Genomic DNA, 14794 nt, shown 5'->3' on the forward strand with positions numbered 1-14794 from the left:
AACCGGGGCCTGAGGAGGGTAGTAGGAGGGTTGGGAGAGAAGAGAAAGGAGAGGGGGGCGTTGGAGGAGTCGGTGAGGGTGAGATGGTAATTTTTATTAGGCGAAGAAGAGTGGCTGGCCTGGTATTGCTGTACTGGCCGTACCGCCATACCCTGTCCTTACTGCCTCCCGTCACTGAGGTGCGTGAGTGAGCGGTGGCACGCCCGAGGCACGTTTTGCGCGAATTTGGGCTGTGTATGGTAACGCCAATACACAGTCATTCTTTAAATGTTGGGCTGCAAAGTAGTCAGTTGGTAATTCTCTCGCTTTTCTTCAAGATTAATTAGTGTTAAACTGCTAAATGAATGATATTCAGTAAGTCTGTCCTAGATGAATGCCTGACCAGCGCCTCATCCTGTATCTATCAATAGTCATTGATGCTATCGGCGCCTAACACTTTTAAAAACATGGCTGGTTTTCGCCTCTGAAAAGGGTTCGGAAATCCCGCTGGGCGCCGCCCTTTTACCCCGATGGATTTGATTGATTGTCATGGCAAGGGCGCGTCTCTGCGGATCCCAAAAATAACTTCAGATAGCCGCTGTGGAGGAAACCTGGGAAGCGGGCCCTGAACTATACTGCATTGTCCAGATTTTATTCTACACAGATATAACATAGAGATCAAATCCTTTCTAGTATACTTTCGTAACTACAATCCAGACTATCTACCCTGTTCTCAGACCCCAAAGTGAAACCCCATTCCAGCACTGTTAGCCAACTGCCTAAACGGGTAATGTCTCATCTCCCCGAGACCAAGCTAAAATACCTATCATGCAGTGCCATGTTTGCTTACCTTGCCCCGGGTTGTCCAACACCCGTGGCACCCTACACCCGCATCTCTACCTGCCTATCGCAGGGACCGGGGGTGGCAATAACGGGTGGGCAAATCAGGAGCGCCATGCATCTGTTTGCAAAACGTACCGATGATAAAGCCGTGGTTGAATCACTGTTGACGTGACCATGCTTCAAATAGAAATCTACATGAGAATAATCTGCAGTAGCGATACAAGCTCTTTTGGAGAGGCAACGATAGTGATTTCTCTGACTATAAAAGTAGACGGCAGGTTCGTGTAGAGTGTGCTAGTGGTACAGCCAGGGTCCAATAAACATCGGAAAACCGGGGTATAAAAGGAAAGAGAGGGGGAAAAGAAAAAGAAAAGAAAAGAGACAAATAGGGGGAACAGAGAGCGGTCGAGAAGATAAAAACCAGCAAAGCACAAGAGGGTAAGAGAGTAACAAAGGGAATCCCGTCCCTCAACGCGGCGATCAAGACGGAAATCAAAAGGCACAAAGAACCTTCCATCAAATAATGACCATGCATCGCGCAGTTAAAAACAGACAGAAAAAAAGAAAAGAAAACGAAAGGAACGCGAAATGAATACACGTGTAAAAAAGCGCTCAAAAGAAGTGGTGTTGCGAATCGACATATCTCAAGTGCACATGGTCGTAGAATGGGTTAAAAGAGATGCGCGAATGCAAGACTTAGATCACGTTCGAAGCAATCTCGGGCTTGGCCTTGGTACCTCCAACCCGTTCTTCCTCATCCAGGCGCCTCCGCCATTCCGCCAAGCTATCGCTCATCAAAGCAGGGCCATCGCTGTTCTCCTTGGTCGGAGTCCGCTCCAGATCCAGCTGGCTGCTCAAGCGATAGTTGCGGTTGGTGCTTTCCCAGTGGGTACGCAGGGCCTCCAGCTCATTGGCAAGTGAGTCCAACGCCATGGAACCCCGGTTATCGGGGAAACCAACCGAATCTTGCGAGACACTGCTGTCGGCACGAGCTCGACCGCCGATTGTGTTACTGGACGCATTGCTGTGAGTGCGAGAGATGCCGTTAGCTCCCTGACCATGCTGAGACTGGCGGCGGTAGTGGCCAACCGAGGTCTCCACCTGCTCCAGGAGCATGTTGACCTTCTGTTCCGCATCCGTAGCACGGCTTTCGAGGTGAACGTTCTCCTGCTTAAGCTGCTCCAATTCAAAGCGGCTACGGTCAACAGCTGCAAGGAGCTCTCGCTGAGAGCGCTCGTGCTCGGCCTTGGCCTTTTCCTTCTCGGCTTCAGCCACGGCGAGCTGCTCCTTCATTTCAGAGAGCTGAGTCTCCAAGCCCTCGAGGGAAGAGGAGGTGCGGCTCTCCAGATCGGCGATGGATTTTTGGAGTCGAGCACGCTCATTCTCCCAATCGGCGGCCGCTGCTTCGGACTGGGCGCCGCCGCTCTCCATGCTCTTCTGAGAAGTCTCAAGCTCAGACTGCAACTTGGCATTCTGGGTCTTGTACCGGCCAAGCTCATCCTTCATGCGCTTGAGCATCTTCTCAGTACCCTTCACGTAGTGCACCGCCGACTGGTAATCATTCTCCAGCTGCTCCAGTTTCTCCCGGAATGCGCGATCAGCTTCCTGTTCCCGCATTTCAAAGGAGCTCTTGAGGTCATCGTGAGCCTTCAGGCTGTTTGACAGCTGCTGCTCGAGTTCTCGCAGCTTGCTCTGCTCCGGTGTACCGAAACGAGAGCCTGGCGACTCGAGACGAGGGGATCGCCGACTATCAGTGTTCACGCCACGTTCACCGAGAAGATCCTTCAGAGCGGCGTGCTGAATGTTCAGAGCATTCGTATCTCGATGGTGAGATTCAAGCTGAGACTTCAAGTCTCGGCTTTCCGTAGTAGCCGCCTGGCTCTCCTTCATAGCGCTCTGCAACTGTCTGCGCAGCTGTAGCCCCTCGCGACTAGCTTGCTCCTGGTAAGCCTCCAGTCCGGCGATTCTCTCCTCGGCCCGACGCAACTTGTCGGCAGCAGCATCAGCAGCAGCTTGGTTGGCCTTGGCCAGAGTGGTAGCCCGCTCGACCTGAGCCTCCAAAGCTGCAACCCGTTGGTCAGCACGCGATCTGATCGAGTTCTCCAGGTCCACCGATGCGGCACGCTCGAGGCCAGACACGAAAGCCAGCTTGTGCGTCTCGGCCTCCCTTGCATGGATCTCAGCCAGTTCCTCGGCATCCCGAAGGCGCCGAGTAGTGTTCTCCAACTCGGTGGTTCGCTCTTCATGTTCAGAGCGGAGCTGTAAGAGCTTGCGCTCCAAACTTTCACGGCGTTCTCGCTCCTCATGCAGCTGCTTCTCAACAAGGACAGTCTTTGCAGCGGAAGCCGCAACAGCCTCCCGCAAGCCATCAAAGTTGCTGTTAAAGTCCTTCAGACGTCCCGAAGACTCCTCTGCGTGTTTGAGAAGCTCCTCTTTGTCGATGGTAAGCTGGTTCAAGGAAGCCTCAGCCTCTGAGCGCAGCAAGGCCTCCTCTCTGGCGATCGCTTCTGCTTTGTGGAGCTCGGCGCGTAGATTCTCGGCCTCTAATGCGCTATTTGACATCTCAAGCTCTGCAAGACGCTTGCGAGTGGCCTCAATCGTATCCTCAGCCAACTCCTTTGCTTGCTTTTCCTGCTGAAGTTCGGTGGTCATCGCTTCTAGCTTGACCTTCAACTCAGACTGAGAGGCCAGAGCTAATGCGAGTCGGCGACCCATGTCAGTGGGGCGCTCGTCCTCTCCATCGCGGGGGCCTTCGGGCTGAGGAGTACCTCGTTGGCTACCACCGTGGGCGGCAAGTCTAGTGCGCGAGTACGCCGCCTCACTAACAGCCACGTCGCGCTGATGTTCGACCTCTGCGATCCGCTTGGAGGCGATTGCCGCTTGGCGATCCACAGTCGCCTGCATCTTCGCCAACTCGGCCCTCATAGAAAGGAATGCCTCTACGAGAGGACGGTCTTCGTCATTGACAGACTCATTAATGCGCTCGTCGATGGCAGGGCTGCTGGCTGGATTGGGAACATAGCCACCCTTTCTTGCCAGCGACAGCTCGGAGGCGTACCAGGCATTGCGAGCTTTGGCTGCCTCCAGCTCCTTGATCAAGGCCTCTTGATGGGGAGTCAGTCTGGGCGAACGGGGCTCATCGCCAAGGGTCCTAGAGTTACGGAAGCTTCGAGACTCGATAGAACCGTCGATGCTAGGAGCTTGTCGTCCTAGCACAGATTCCTCCGCGCTGTCCATCGAGCCTCGCTGCCAGTGTTGACGCAATGACCGTTGGCGAGCAGGGGTCATCATTGGAGCGGCCTCGCCAGCCTCCATTGCTTTCGCGGTAATCTTTTGTGATTGCTGGGTTGGGGTACGTTGGCCAGAAGAGCCTGCGCTCTCGTGCATATCCTTGGCCACGGGAGATTCGACATTTCGATCGGCATTTGCGGCGCGAACATCTACTGTGGCTGTGAATCCACGATCGTTTTTGGTAGGAGTCTTGCTGCGAGGGTTCATTCCGGGTTGAGGTCCATTAGTCCGGGGACCTGGAGAGGGGGCTTGACCCGGCGGTGGTGGCCCCGCAGGAGCTTGCGCAATCGAAGCTCTGGGTAGTCTGGATCCAGGGCCAAGGTTGGGGTTTGGCCCCAGCTCTCCAGGCTTCGCACCTGCAGCTTGAATCATGCTCTCGCGAGAAGGCGTTGGTCCACGACGCAGTTGGTCCGGGGTTGCATTTTGAGCCTCGCGAGATGTGCGTCCGGACGAGGATCCTTGCTTATCGGTGCTGATCTTCCTGCCCGCCGGAACTGGGGCTCGCTCGCTCGACTGCGAATCATTGGGGTAGCGAATCTTGCCAGTGTCGAGAATATACGCCATGCTGAGTTCTGCAGGGTCCCTCGGGGCCGAGCTCGGTTCTCCGGCCATGACAATAATCTGTTTACCAAAGGCCGTCATGCTGTGTCCGGATCGCGGAGACGGCGCAGGGCCCATGTTCTGGAACGAATACCAGCGGCGAGTGGTGATACGGAAGGCAGATAGATCCCCCAGGTCCATGCCTTCGTCAGTACGGCCTCCAAACACATACATGACGTCGTTGACAAGGGCAGCTGCATGGCCTTCTCGGGGCGTTGGAATAAAGCCAACGCAGTCTAGTTCGGTCCAGGCATTAGTACGAGGGTCGAATGTCCAAACATCGCTGAACCACTTCACGCCATTGGTTCCTCCAAACCTGTTTCGCGTTAGCTCAGATGCCTCTTTTTGTATTTTCGTTCAACTTTCTCTTCACTCACAGGTATAATTTGTCGTTGTGGCTGACGAGAGAGTGATTGGTTCTAGCCGGCGGAATTTCACCCTCTGGGGGTCCACCCTCGTGACTGTTCTGAACGAGCAGCTCCCATTTGTTTGTAGGGTTCTGCAGCTGATTCAGGTCGAATGCTACCAAGTCGTTGAAAAAGAAACCCTCCACTTGACCACCAAAAACGTAAAGTTTGGAGCCAAGAATGTTGAGAGTGTGACCATATCGGCCAGAAGGACGAGGACCAGGAGGAATCGCACGAGACCATTGGCGAGAAGCTAGAAAGAGTTCCTAGTTAGAAATCCAAGACCTTCAGAAGAGCATGTATCTGGCAACGTACAAGTGTTCAAAAGATAAAGTGTGTCGTCCAAAGCGTCCGTCTCGTTGATCTTAGTGTCACCACCAAATATAATGTACGCATTGCCAACTAGCAAGCTAGCATGGCCAACTCGAGGCCCCGGGCCTTCGGAAACCGTCGCAATTTGGAAACATGACAGACTGCCACCGCTGCTCTCGATCATCCACAAGTCGCCCTTGACCGTCGAACCATCGATCAACCCACCCATCATGTAGATGTCACCTTCCTTCGATGCCACGGCATTGATTGCGGCTCCGTATCGTGGGAATGGGTTCGTTTGCGGAGTGGAGAAATTCAGGCGTCGTTGGGACCAAGGGTAGAGAGAGGAGTTCGGACTCGTCGGAGATACGCCATTAAGAGGCTGCTGTTGTCGCTGGGCCTAAGGGAACGACAAACACCACCAGGGTCAGGGATGTACGGTTCGACTTCTGCGAACGGGGGTCGAGCTTCGACTTACCTGTGACTCTGATTCGGCCCGCTGTCGCATTCTGACGGGATCCGGGCTCGTTGGACTAGTGGCTGAGTTGAGGGAGTTGTTATAACTGCTGCTCGGCGTGGGCGTCTGCTGCGCAAAGGCATTGCCTTCCTTGATCCCGTTGCTCATTGGCAGGGGACCACCGGCGGATGGAGCGCCTTCGGAGGTATGAATATTCCTCGTCGCTGGAGGGAGCGCGGTCCCTTGTTGAGTTTTCTTGGATTTAAACAAAAAAGCCATCGTGAGGGTGTCGTAAGCGGTCGTTCAACGGCGCAATGGGGAGAAATTGACGCCCACCGGTCGGATTGCGCAGACGGGCTGGTGCGATTGTCCCGATCCTGGAAATCCGGGCCCCAGCAGTATCACAGACAAGCGGTTCGGGGGTGGTTGGTGGTTTTGGGGGTCTGGATGGGGAGGTGGTTGTAGAAATGGCACTGCGACCGGGGCGGGAGCCAGGGGAAAGTTGCGGTGGGTGTATTTTCAGTTGGATGTGGAGTCGGGAACCAGGAACCACACTGGGAACCGTTCAAAGAGTCCCATTCACAGGGGCCGCTCAGCGCTTTCCAGAAATAAAAAATTATGCGGCCAGGGGGGTGGTGGTTGGTAGCGTTGGAAGTGGACGGAACACTGTACACCCCAACAATCGCAGCCCTCAGGGCATAGAAAGGAAAGTAGGTTAAGTCAAATAGATGCCCACAGGGCCCTGGGAGGGGGAGGATAAGGTGAAAACAGAGGGGGAGGGGGAAACGGAAAACAAGGAGAAGAAAGCAGCCGCTGATCGTCGAGAAGGAGAGAAGCGAAGGTGGTTTCAATTTCTCGGAGGTTGGTCTAGTCCAACTAGTGCTAGTGGCCCAGCCAGCGGCATCCACTGGAGGACAGTGTTGGTATGGGGGAGAACAAGCCAAAGAGGCTTGCATACTCAGGGCTCAGGGGCATCGGCTCCAACGGCCAGCAACTGCGTCGTCCAAACGGGTTGGGTGCGGCGTAACTATGCGCCCTCATTCTTGGGCTCTGCGGTTCTGGTCTCCCAGCCTACACTTGCTATGGTCCTCGTCCAGCCATCCAACTGCCTCGGGGTGTCTGGAGGATTCCCAATCCTGCGATCAGACCATTTCACATCATCAACCCCCGATCCCTCATGCCTTGTGGTTCTATGCGAAGGCATGCTCTTCGGAGGGAGATTGCACGCGCATCAGATCCATGCGCAATGCACATAGATCGGCCCCGTTCCAGACCAGAGCATATACTCATCTTCCTTGGTCCATCATTATTTCTTAACCAAGTCCGGAGCAGTCAACGACCACCAAGGAATCGTCCAAGTCATGCCGCTGTCTGAGATAATCATCTCCTTCGCTTGCCAGCCTCTGGGAAGGATCTAGCAAAGCGGATCCATCACTCTTGGCCCATGTCCTGTTTGACGAGCCCTATAGGGACTATAGACTCCATCGTATAACACCAGTGTCTACACAATGCTTGCTATGCTTGCTATGCTTACTATGCGTGCCCTTGACCTGCATGTGTGCTCGAAGAACCAATTCTAATTATAATTGCATCACGGCCATGATTAGGGCCAGCCGCGGGGCTGTCCCAAGCCCGCAGGTGCCCAATGGCGGTCCTGGATGCCCCGATTCCCACACGACGATCCACTCTCCACAACGTGCAGGGAACCTATCGTCTTCGAACTGTTCCCACAGTGCAGCAGTTTGGAGAAAAAAAATCAGGGGTGGCTCACCGTGGCTGCCAACTGTCGCTCGTCAGCGGCATTGCTTTCCTTGAGGAGTGGAGATGTACGGGGGCACAGTACAAACTGTACTCCGTTACATACAATGTAATCGCATCGGGCCTGTCTACATATTGTCAGTAAGTCGGGTTGTCCATCAAAGGCAGCGTAATAATCATGGATCCCACATGAAAAAAAGGGGGTGCTGGGGCATTTGGCCGTAGGATTTTCCTGCCTATCAGAGGAATTCGGAATTGCGATGATCACTGATGACTTTCCTTCGTACTTCCACAGGTCCCTGAGCGCCCGCCTGCCCGGTTCTTGGTTACCCTGAGGCTCGCTAGGGATGATTTCCATCATCTGCCATCCCTACCCGAGAAGCCTAGAGGGTCCTGCAAGTGAAATGGCTAATCAGATCCTCTGAATCCATTGAAAAACCATGTAATGTTTGACTTTTGGTAGACCTAGGCCATCAAGCAGTATCCCGTAGGAGCGTCTACCCAGTAAACATATACTGTAGTAAGCAACAGCATTCGTCAAAGTGAGGATGAGTGGATGGGTGGATACATCAACACTAGCCCCCTAATGCTGGTCGGATATCATTTTGATTTCTAGATCTTGCATGCTTTGACGCCTCCTGGTGAGACCCTGGAAGTACGGGGCCCATCTTTGGATCTCCCGCTGTATTGTTGTCTCAGACAATGTGTTCATTACCAACAACATTGACGTATTACCAGGGAGAAAAAGGAAATGAACAAGAAGGTCATAGGTCTAGTGCAGGGTTCACCATGGATTCTCCTTGGGTACTGAGGTCCAATCCCTCTGGGCGTAATTTGGTGAACAGCTTCCTTGCCAAGCTAGATCGGACCCAAGAGAGATGCTTATCTACCTATCGCCTATTGTAAGCTATGGGTAGGCGCGACAAGAATCAACATCCAGGAAGACATGTAGATATATGAAAAAGATATTACAAGGATGCAATTGGGTCCTTCTAGATCGTACGTAGCATTCTGATTCTTGTCTATAGCGGATTTGGTCAAGTACTTACTGCCTTGGAGAGCTGGCTGAAGCTCGGGGATGACTAAGCCCAGGGCGCGGGGGATCAATAGTCCGGGCGCGCTCAGCATCGGAAGCTCACCGTTGCGTCGCTTGCGGTTCCAGACCTTCATGCTGTTCTGGGCTGCTCTTGACAACTCGTCAGCGTGTGTTCGTCAGGGCTAAAAATTCAAATTGGGTCTGTTCTGCCCGACTCATATCCGAACAATCAACCCAGTCCCTACGCTGCAAGCGATACCTGTGCCTGCCTCGAGCCTAACCATTTCCCGGAGAGATAGAGGTTAGAGGCGCTCACACTTTTGAGCTGCCTACCCTCGACCCCGCGGCTTTTAAGGCCCCACCCTTCAAGGAACACCATGACCGAACATACAACATGAGGGACCCAACCGCAGATATGGAAGAGATCTCCCAGCATCCGGCGACCAACGGGGCAACCGAACCCCGCCGCCCAACCAAGTCAGTTCGAGTCGCCTTTGGACCCGAGCTAGAAACAACTATCCCCGCACGGGAACGCTCGCCTGCTCCATTGAGCAGTCACCATCGTTCGTTTACTACGGTAGAGCAGATGTCCTCCTCGTTGGCTCCACTCGCTCGCCCTACGAGCTCTGGGGGAGAGAATGCGGTGGTTTCACTAGACGAACCACATCGGCGCCCCTCTCCTCGCAGGTCAGAGAGCAGCCGACCGGCCATGCTGAAACGAGCACGAAGTGATTATGGACCTAGTCGTGTCACGTTCGACAAATCGCCGGGAGAAGACGAGGAGGACTTTGCCATGCGCCATGGATGGCAGGAGGAATACACATCCAGTGAATATCTCAAGATTTTGCACTCGGTAAGCATGCCACCATGATCTACGAATGGCTTAGGCCTAAAGCTGATGGTTGATGTTTCCTCAAGAACTTCTACATGTACTTCACCGAGAAACGTCACGAGACCAACGGTATTCCACGCGACCCAGACGGAAGCTGGCCAACTCAGGAATGGCGCATGAAAGATAGACTCAAGACCGTCTCCGCTGCCCTTGCGATTTGTCTGAACATCGGCGTCGATCCTCCAGATGTGGTCAAGACGAATCCGACCTCGAAACTCGAGTGTTGGGTCGACCCTACCTCGACTACTGGTGGTGGTCAGAATAAGATCATGGAACAGATCGGCAAGAAGCTGCAGGAACAATACGAGACACTGAGTCTGCGCACCAGATACAAGCAATACCTGGATCCATCGGTGGACGAGACCAAGAAGTTCTGTATGTCTTTGCGCAGGAACGCCAAGGACGAGCGAGTACTGCTCCATTACAATGGCCACGGCGTGCCATTGCCCACTCAATCCGGTGAAATCTGGGTGTTCAACAAGAACTACACCCAGTACATCCCCGTGCCACTTTACGACCTGCAATCGTGGCTAGCTGGCCCCAGTCTCTTCGTTTTCGACGTATCACATGCGGGGAACATTGTTCAGAACTTCCATACGTTTGTGGAAAAGCACGAGAAAGAGAATGCGGAGGCAAAGAAACGTGACCCCAATGCCACTGTGCAAAACTATGGCGATTGCATTCTTCTCGCAGCCTGCCAAAAGAACGAGTCTCTCCCAACGAACCCAGACCTGCCTGCTGATCTCTTCACGTGTTGTCTCACCACCCCCATTGAGATCGCTCTGCGTTTCTTCGTTTTGCAGAATCCGCTGCGAACAGATCTCTCTATCGACGATTTCCGAGTCCCGGGTCGCCTCCAGGATCGCCGCAGTCCGCTTGGAGAGCTCAACTGGATTTTCACTGCGATCACCGACACAATTGCTTGGAATACCTTGCCGCGCGCTCTTTTCAAGAAGCTCTTCCGACAGGACTTGATGGTTGCTGCACTCTTCCGCAACTTCCTACTTAGTGAGCGTATCATGCGCACCTACAAATGTCATCCCATTTCCTCGCCAGAGCTCCCTGGGACCCACCAGCACGCGCTCTGGAAGAGCTGGGATCTTGCCGTGGAGATGGTGCTCTCGCAGTTGCCTGCTCTAATCGATCACGAGGAGGGCCGCCGACAGTATGAGTACCAGCATTCTACGTTCTTCGCCGAGCAACTCACCGCGTTTGAGGTGTATTTATCGTCCGGTCCAACGGAGAAGAACCCCCCGGATCAATTGCCTATCGTCTTGCAGGTCCTTCTGAGTCAAGCTCACCGACTGCGTGCATTGATTTTGCTAAGCAAGTTCCTGGATCTGGGCCCATGGGCTGTCCACCTGGCTCTTAGCATTGGTATCTTCCCCTACGTCGTGAAGCTGTTGCAGTCAGCTGCTCAAGAATTGAAACCCGTCATGGTTTTCATTTGGGCTCGCATCATGGCCGTGGACAATGGGGTTCAGGTTGATCTGCTGAAGGACAACGGTATTCACTACTTCATCTCGATTCTCAACCCATCATCTCCTATCCCCGTTGGAAATGCCAGCGAGCACCGCGCCATGTGTGCCTTTATTGTCTCCATCTTTTGCAAGAACTATCCCCAAGGCCAGAACGTGTGTCTTTCTGGTGATCTGTTCGACTCATGCTTAAGACATCTTGGCGACGTTGAGAATCCCCTACTTCGTCAGTGGTCATGCCTCTGTCTTAGTATGCTATGGTGTGACTTCCCAGAAGCAAAGTGGATGGGAATTCGATGTGCAGCTCCTACACGACTTTGCGAATTGAACTTCGACCCAGTACCGGAAGTTCGTGCTGCTATGCTCCATGCGGTTACAACATTCCTCGGCATCCCCGATCTGACCGACCAAGTGGCCCAGATCGAGGAGTCATTGGCTTTGTCGGTCCTGCCCATGTCGGCCGACGGCAGCGTGCTTGTTCGAAAGGAACTTGCCGTCTTCTTCTCGACATTTGTCAAACGCCACCAGAATAAGTTTGTGGTTGCTGCGTATGAGGAGCTGCAGGATGAGAAACAAGCCCTGATGCATCGTTTACAGAGTGAAAACTCACACACCAGCCGCATCGAGGGCCAGAACGGTGAAATTATTACCGAGCCCAAGCAAACTCAATTGGCTCGGAACACAACGTTCGGAACAATTTGGAAACAAGTTCTTATCCTTTCCGTTGACCCACATCCTGATATTGCCCAGGATGCTGGTATCATCGTTGACTACATTCACCTCGCGCTTTTGGAGTCACCCATGTCGGCTCTTGCTGACAAAATTAGAATCGAGATACTGGATCTTACAAGCCGCATGTCACAACGGTATCAGGTACAGGATCGATCGGAGACGAAGAAATCAGCACCGCCCTCAACACCCCCATCATCAACGACAGCGCCCTCCAAACAAGAAGGCTATCTTTCATTAGGCTTCAGGCGCACCGCTAGTGTTGCCGCTTCTTTAAAGAATCTTGCCTTTGGCGGCGCAATGACCGATTCCTCCGAAAACTCAGCCCCTCCCTCGCCCACCTCTAAGAGCCGGATGCCTATGACACCCCGTGGTCGTGCTCCCCCAGAATGGACCCGTCCTCCTGAAGTCAATGACCATGTCGCTCCAGCAACCGCTTATCATCAAGCTCCTACTCCTACATCTCGAGGCTTTGAACCTAGGAATCCAGAAGTTGCACCCGTTATCCCGCTACATAGCCATTTCCTAGCCTGGTCCACAGAGGTAATCCCACTTTTTACTTACACATCCCTCACCTATGACGAGGCCCTGGAGATTTACGATGATCCCATACTTACGCTCGAAAAGTACTTCCGCGAGCCCCAGATGAAACCTAATGAACCCGACGAACCCGGCAGTTCCGATTACAACGAGCGACTTTGGCGACGCGGCCGCAACGAGAAGATTATCTCAGAGACACAGCCCCTAAAGGGTAAGGCTGGCACAAGCCGGTGGGATAGTTCAATCACCCTTCTCTCGAACAGCAGCCAGCCGTTGAAGATGTGCTTCCACCAATTCGAAGATCATCTTGCGGTTGCTGATGACCGGGATACCATTGCGTAAGTCCAGCGAGAGATACTGATCGTGTTAATCCCTATTAACTCTGTTTCCCTCGCACAGGATCTGGGATTGGCAAAACCACAAGCGACTCAACCAGTTCTCTAATGGAAACCCCGTGGGATCGAAGATCAACGAAGTTCGCTACATCAATGAGGATGACCAAGCTCTTCTCTTGACTGGGTCCTCTGATGGTGTGCTCAAACTGTTCCGCCATTATGAGTCGGCGAAGAACATTGAGGTCGTCACGGCGTTCCGAGCTTTGCCTGATTTGATTCCAAGCAATCGTAATGCGGGTCTTGTGCTTGACTGGCAACAGGGACAAGGAAAAGCTCTGGTTGCAGGAGATGTCAAGGTGATTCGAGTTTGGAACGCAGCTACCGAAGTGTGCACTAATGTAAGTCCATGATGCACTTCACATCAAGCTTCGGAATTGTTTGTTGACACCGAATTTTTTAATTGCAGGACATCCCCGCACGTTCCGGCTCCTGCATCACATCCTTGACATCTGACCAGGTCGCTGGCAACATTTTCGTCGCGGGTTTCGGTGATGGCGCCGTCCGTGTTTTCGACCAGCGTCTCAAGCCAACCACATCCATGGTAAAGGTCTGGCGTGAGCACAAGCAGTGGATCACCAATGTCCACATGCAACGAGGTGGTTTGCGAGAGCTTATCTCAGGCAGCCGCAATGGCGAGATTCGGCTCTGGGATCTTCGCATGAATGGTGCCCTTTCGACCATCTCTGCTACCAAGGACACTCTTCGCACCCTGAGTGTTCATGAACACGCCCCGGTCTTCAGCATGTATGTATTCCCATCCTCAGCAGGCTTACACTCTTTTGATAACTAACCTTCTCTCAATAGGGGCACCAACCGCCACGAAGTCAAGACATACAATGTCGATGGCACATACCTCTCTACCTTTGAGCCGTACTCGAGCTTCCTTCACCATAACCGCTCCTCCCCCATCGCCGGCACGGCCTTCCACCCGCATCGCACCATGCTCGCATGCGCGGCACTCAACGACCACCACATCAACCTCGTGTCTTGCTAGACTAGACCTAGTCGGACCTTCCTCCACCACTTCTTCGCTGTACGAATTCTTCTTTCTCTTTATTTTTACTTATTCTTACTTCATTCCCTGAGACCCTTGCTCTGTAATATGGCTTTGATCACATATCCCGCACAATCTACATGGCGTCTTGGCGAGTTTTTGGATACACAAATCTGTTTTCTAGCTTTTGCTAGCTTGTTGTTTGCCTAACCAATCAGTATTTTTACCTGTCCTTCCTCTAATACCTTTCTTTCTTCGATGAATTGAAGCGCCTCTGCTTCTGAGATTGCATCCTTCGTTGCCCTTCTAATGATCCTTTCGCTCTGAACCTTGAATATCCCGGCTTAGTCTCACCTGCTTTAGAACGAGCTCCAAGGCGAAAGGAAGGATTTGAGAGACACCCTGCGCTGTAATCGTTATACCTGGCTTAGTGTAGATCGTGCCCTGTGATCTTCGTGTTCGTTAATCACCGGTCATTTTCTTCCATGTATTCATCCCATGCCAAAATAATGTGTATGTTAGGGCCATCATCGCTAAGAGCCGTATTTACCTCGGACTATTCGAAGTCTGTTGTTACAATCTCGCTCATCTATCTTCCATTAGTACTTGCTTCTGCCCTTGTTAAGAATTCAAGGCTGCGGTAATCAGGGCAAGCTATGTCACGTGCTGCGACTGTGACATAACGACCCCAATCTCGAGTTTCCTAAGGGGGTCAGCAACTCATGCACTCTACTTGAACGCGAGAAACGATGCAACGATACAAAGGAAATACAAAAGGAAATACGAAAAGAAATTACTGAAACGAATCTCATGTTGCCAATGAGCAAATAATGTGTGAGTGTGTCTCCAGGATCAGCGCCAGTGCACGTATAAAGACGGGACGAATCCCATCCTCGCACACGCCCCGGCGCCGTTCCCAAGGACCACACACACAGAGAAAGGAGATAAGAATAAGAGAAATAACAAAAACAAAGCTCAAGGCAACATTGATCGAAAATCAGAGAAAAGCAAAAGATCTCAGAGGAATCACTGCAAGGTCGTTGCTTCGTCACCGTGCAGATCTCCTCCAGATCCACTCCAACA

General features: G+C 52.8%; 2 protein-coding genes across 2 annotated transcripts; one reads left to right on the top strand and one right to left on the bottom strand.

Moving 5' to 3' along the window:
* Positions 1-1518: 1518 nt before the first annotated feature.
* N7458_010400 (putative cell polarity protein (Tea1)) lies at positions 1519-6168 on the bottom strand (the record flags this gene model as incomplete). Its single annotated transcript, XM_056913782.1, has 4 exons — positions 1519-5029; positions 5091-5373; positions 5436-5832; positions 5911-6168. The coding sequence occupies 4 exons, from the start codon at positions 6166-6168 to the stop codon at positions 1519-1521; spliced, it is 4449 nt and encodes a 1482-aa protein (XP_056762631.1).
* Positions 6169-9077: 2909 nt separating this feature from the next.
* N7458_010401 (ubiquitin-binding TORC1 subunit KOG1) lies at positions 9078-13711 on the top strand (the record flags this gene model as incomplete). The annotated part of the gene is made up of 5 exons (XM_056913783.1): positions 9078-9536; positions 9602-12660; positions 12722-13055; positions 13124-13461; positions 13522-13711. The coding sequence occupies 5 exons, from the start codon at positions 9078-9080 to the stop codon at positions 13709-13711; spliced, it is 4380 nt and encodes a 1459-aa protein (XP_056762632.1).
* Positions 13712-14794: the final 1083 nt, after the last annotated feature.

Source organism: Penicillium daleae, assembly GCF_028827525.1.
Source record: "Penicillium daleae strain IBT 16125 chromosome Unknown utg000008l_segment0_segment0, whole genome shotgun sequence".
In the NCBI taxonomy this organism is placed as follows: domain Eukaryota; kingdom Fungi; phylum Ascomycota; class Eurotiomycetes; order Eurotiales; family Aspergillaceae; genus Penicillium; species Penicillium daleae.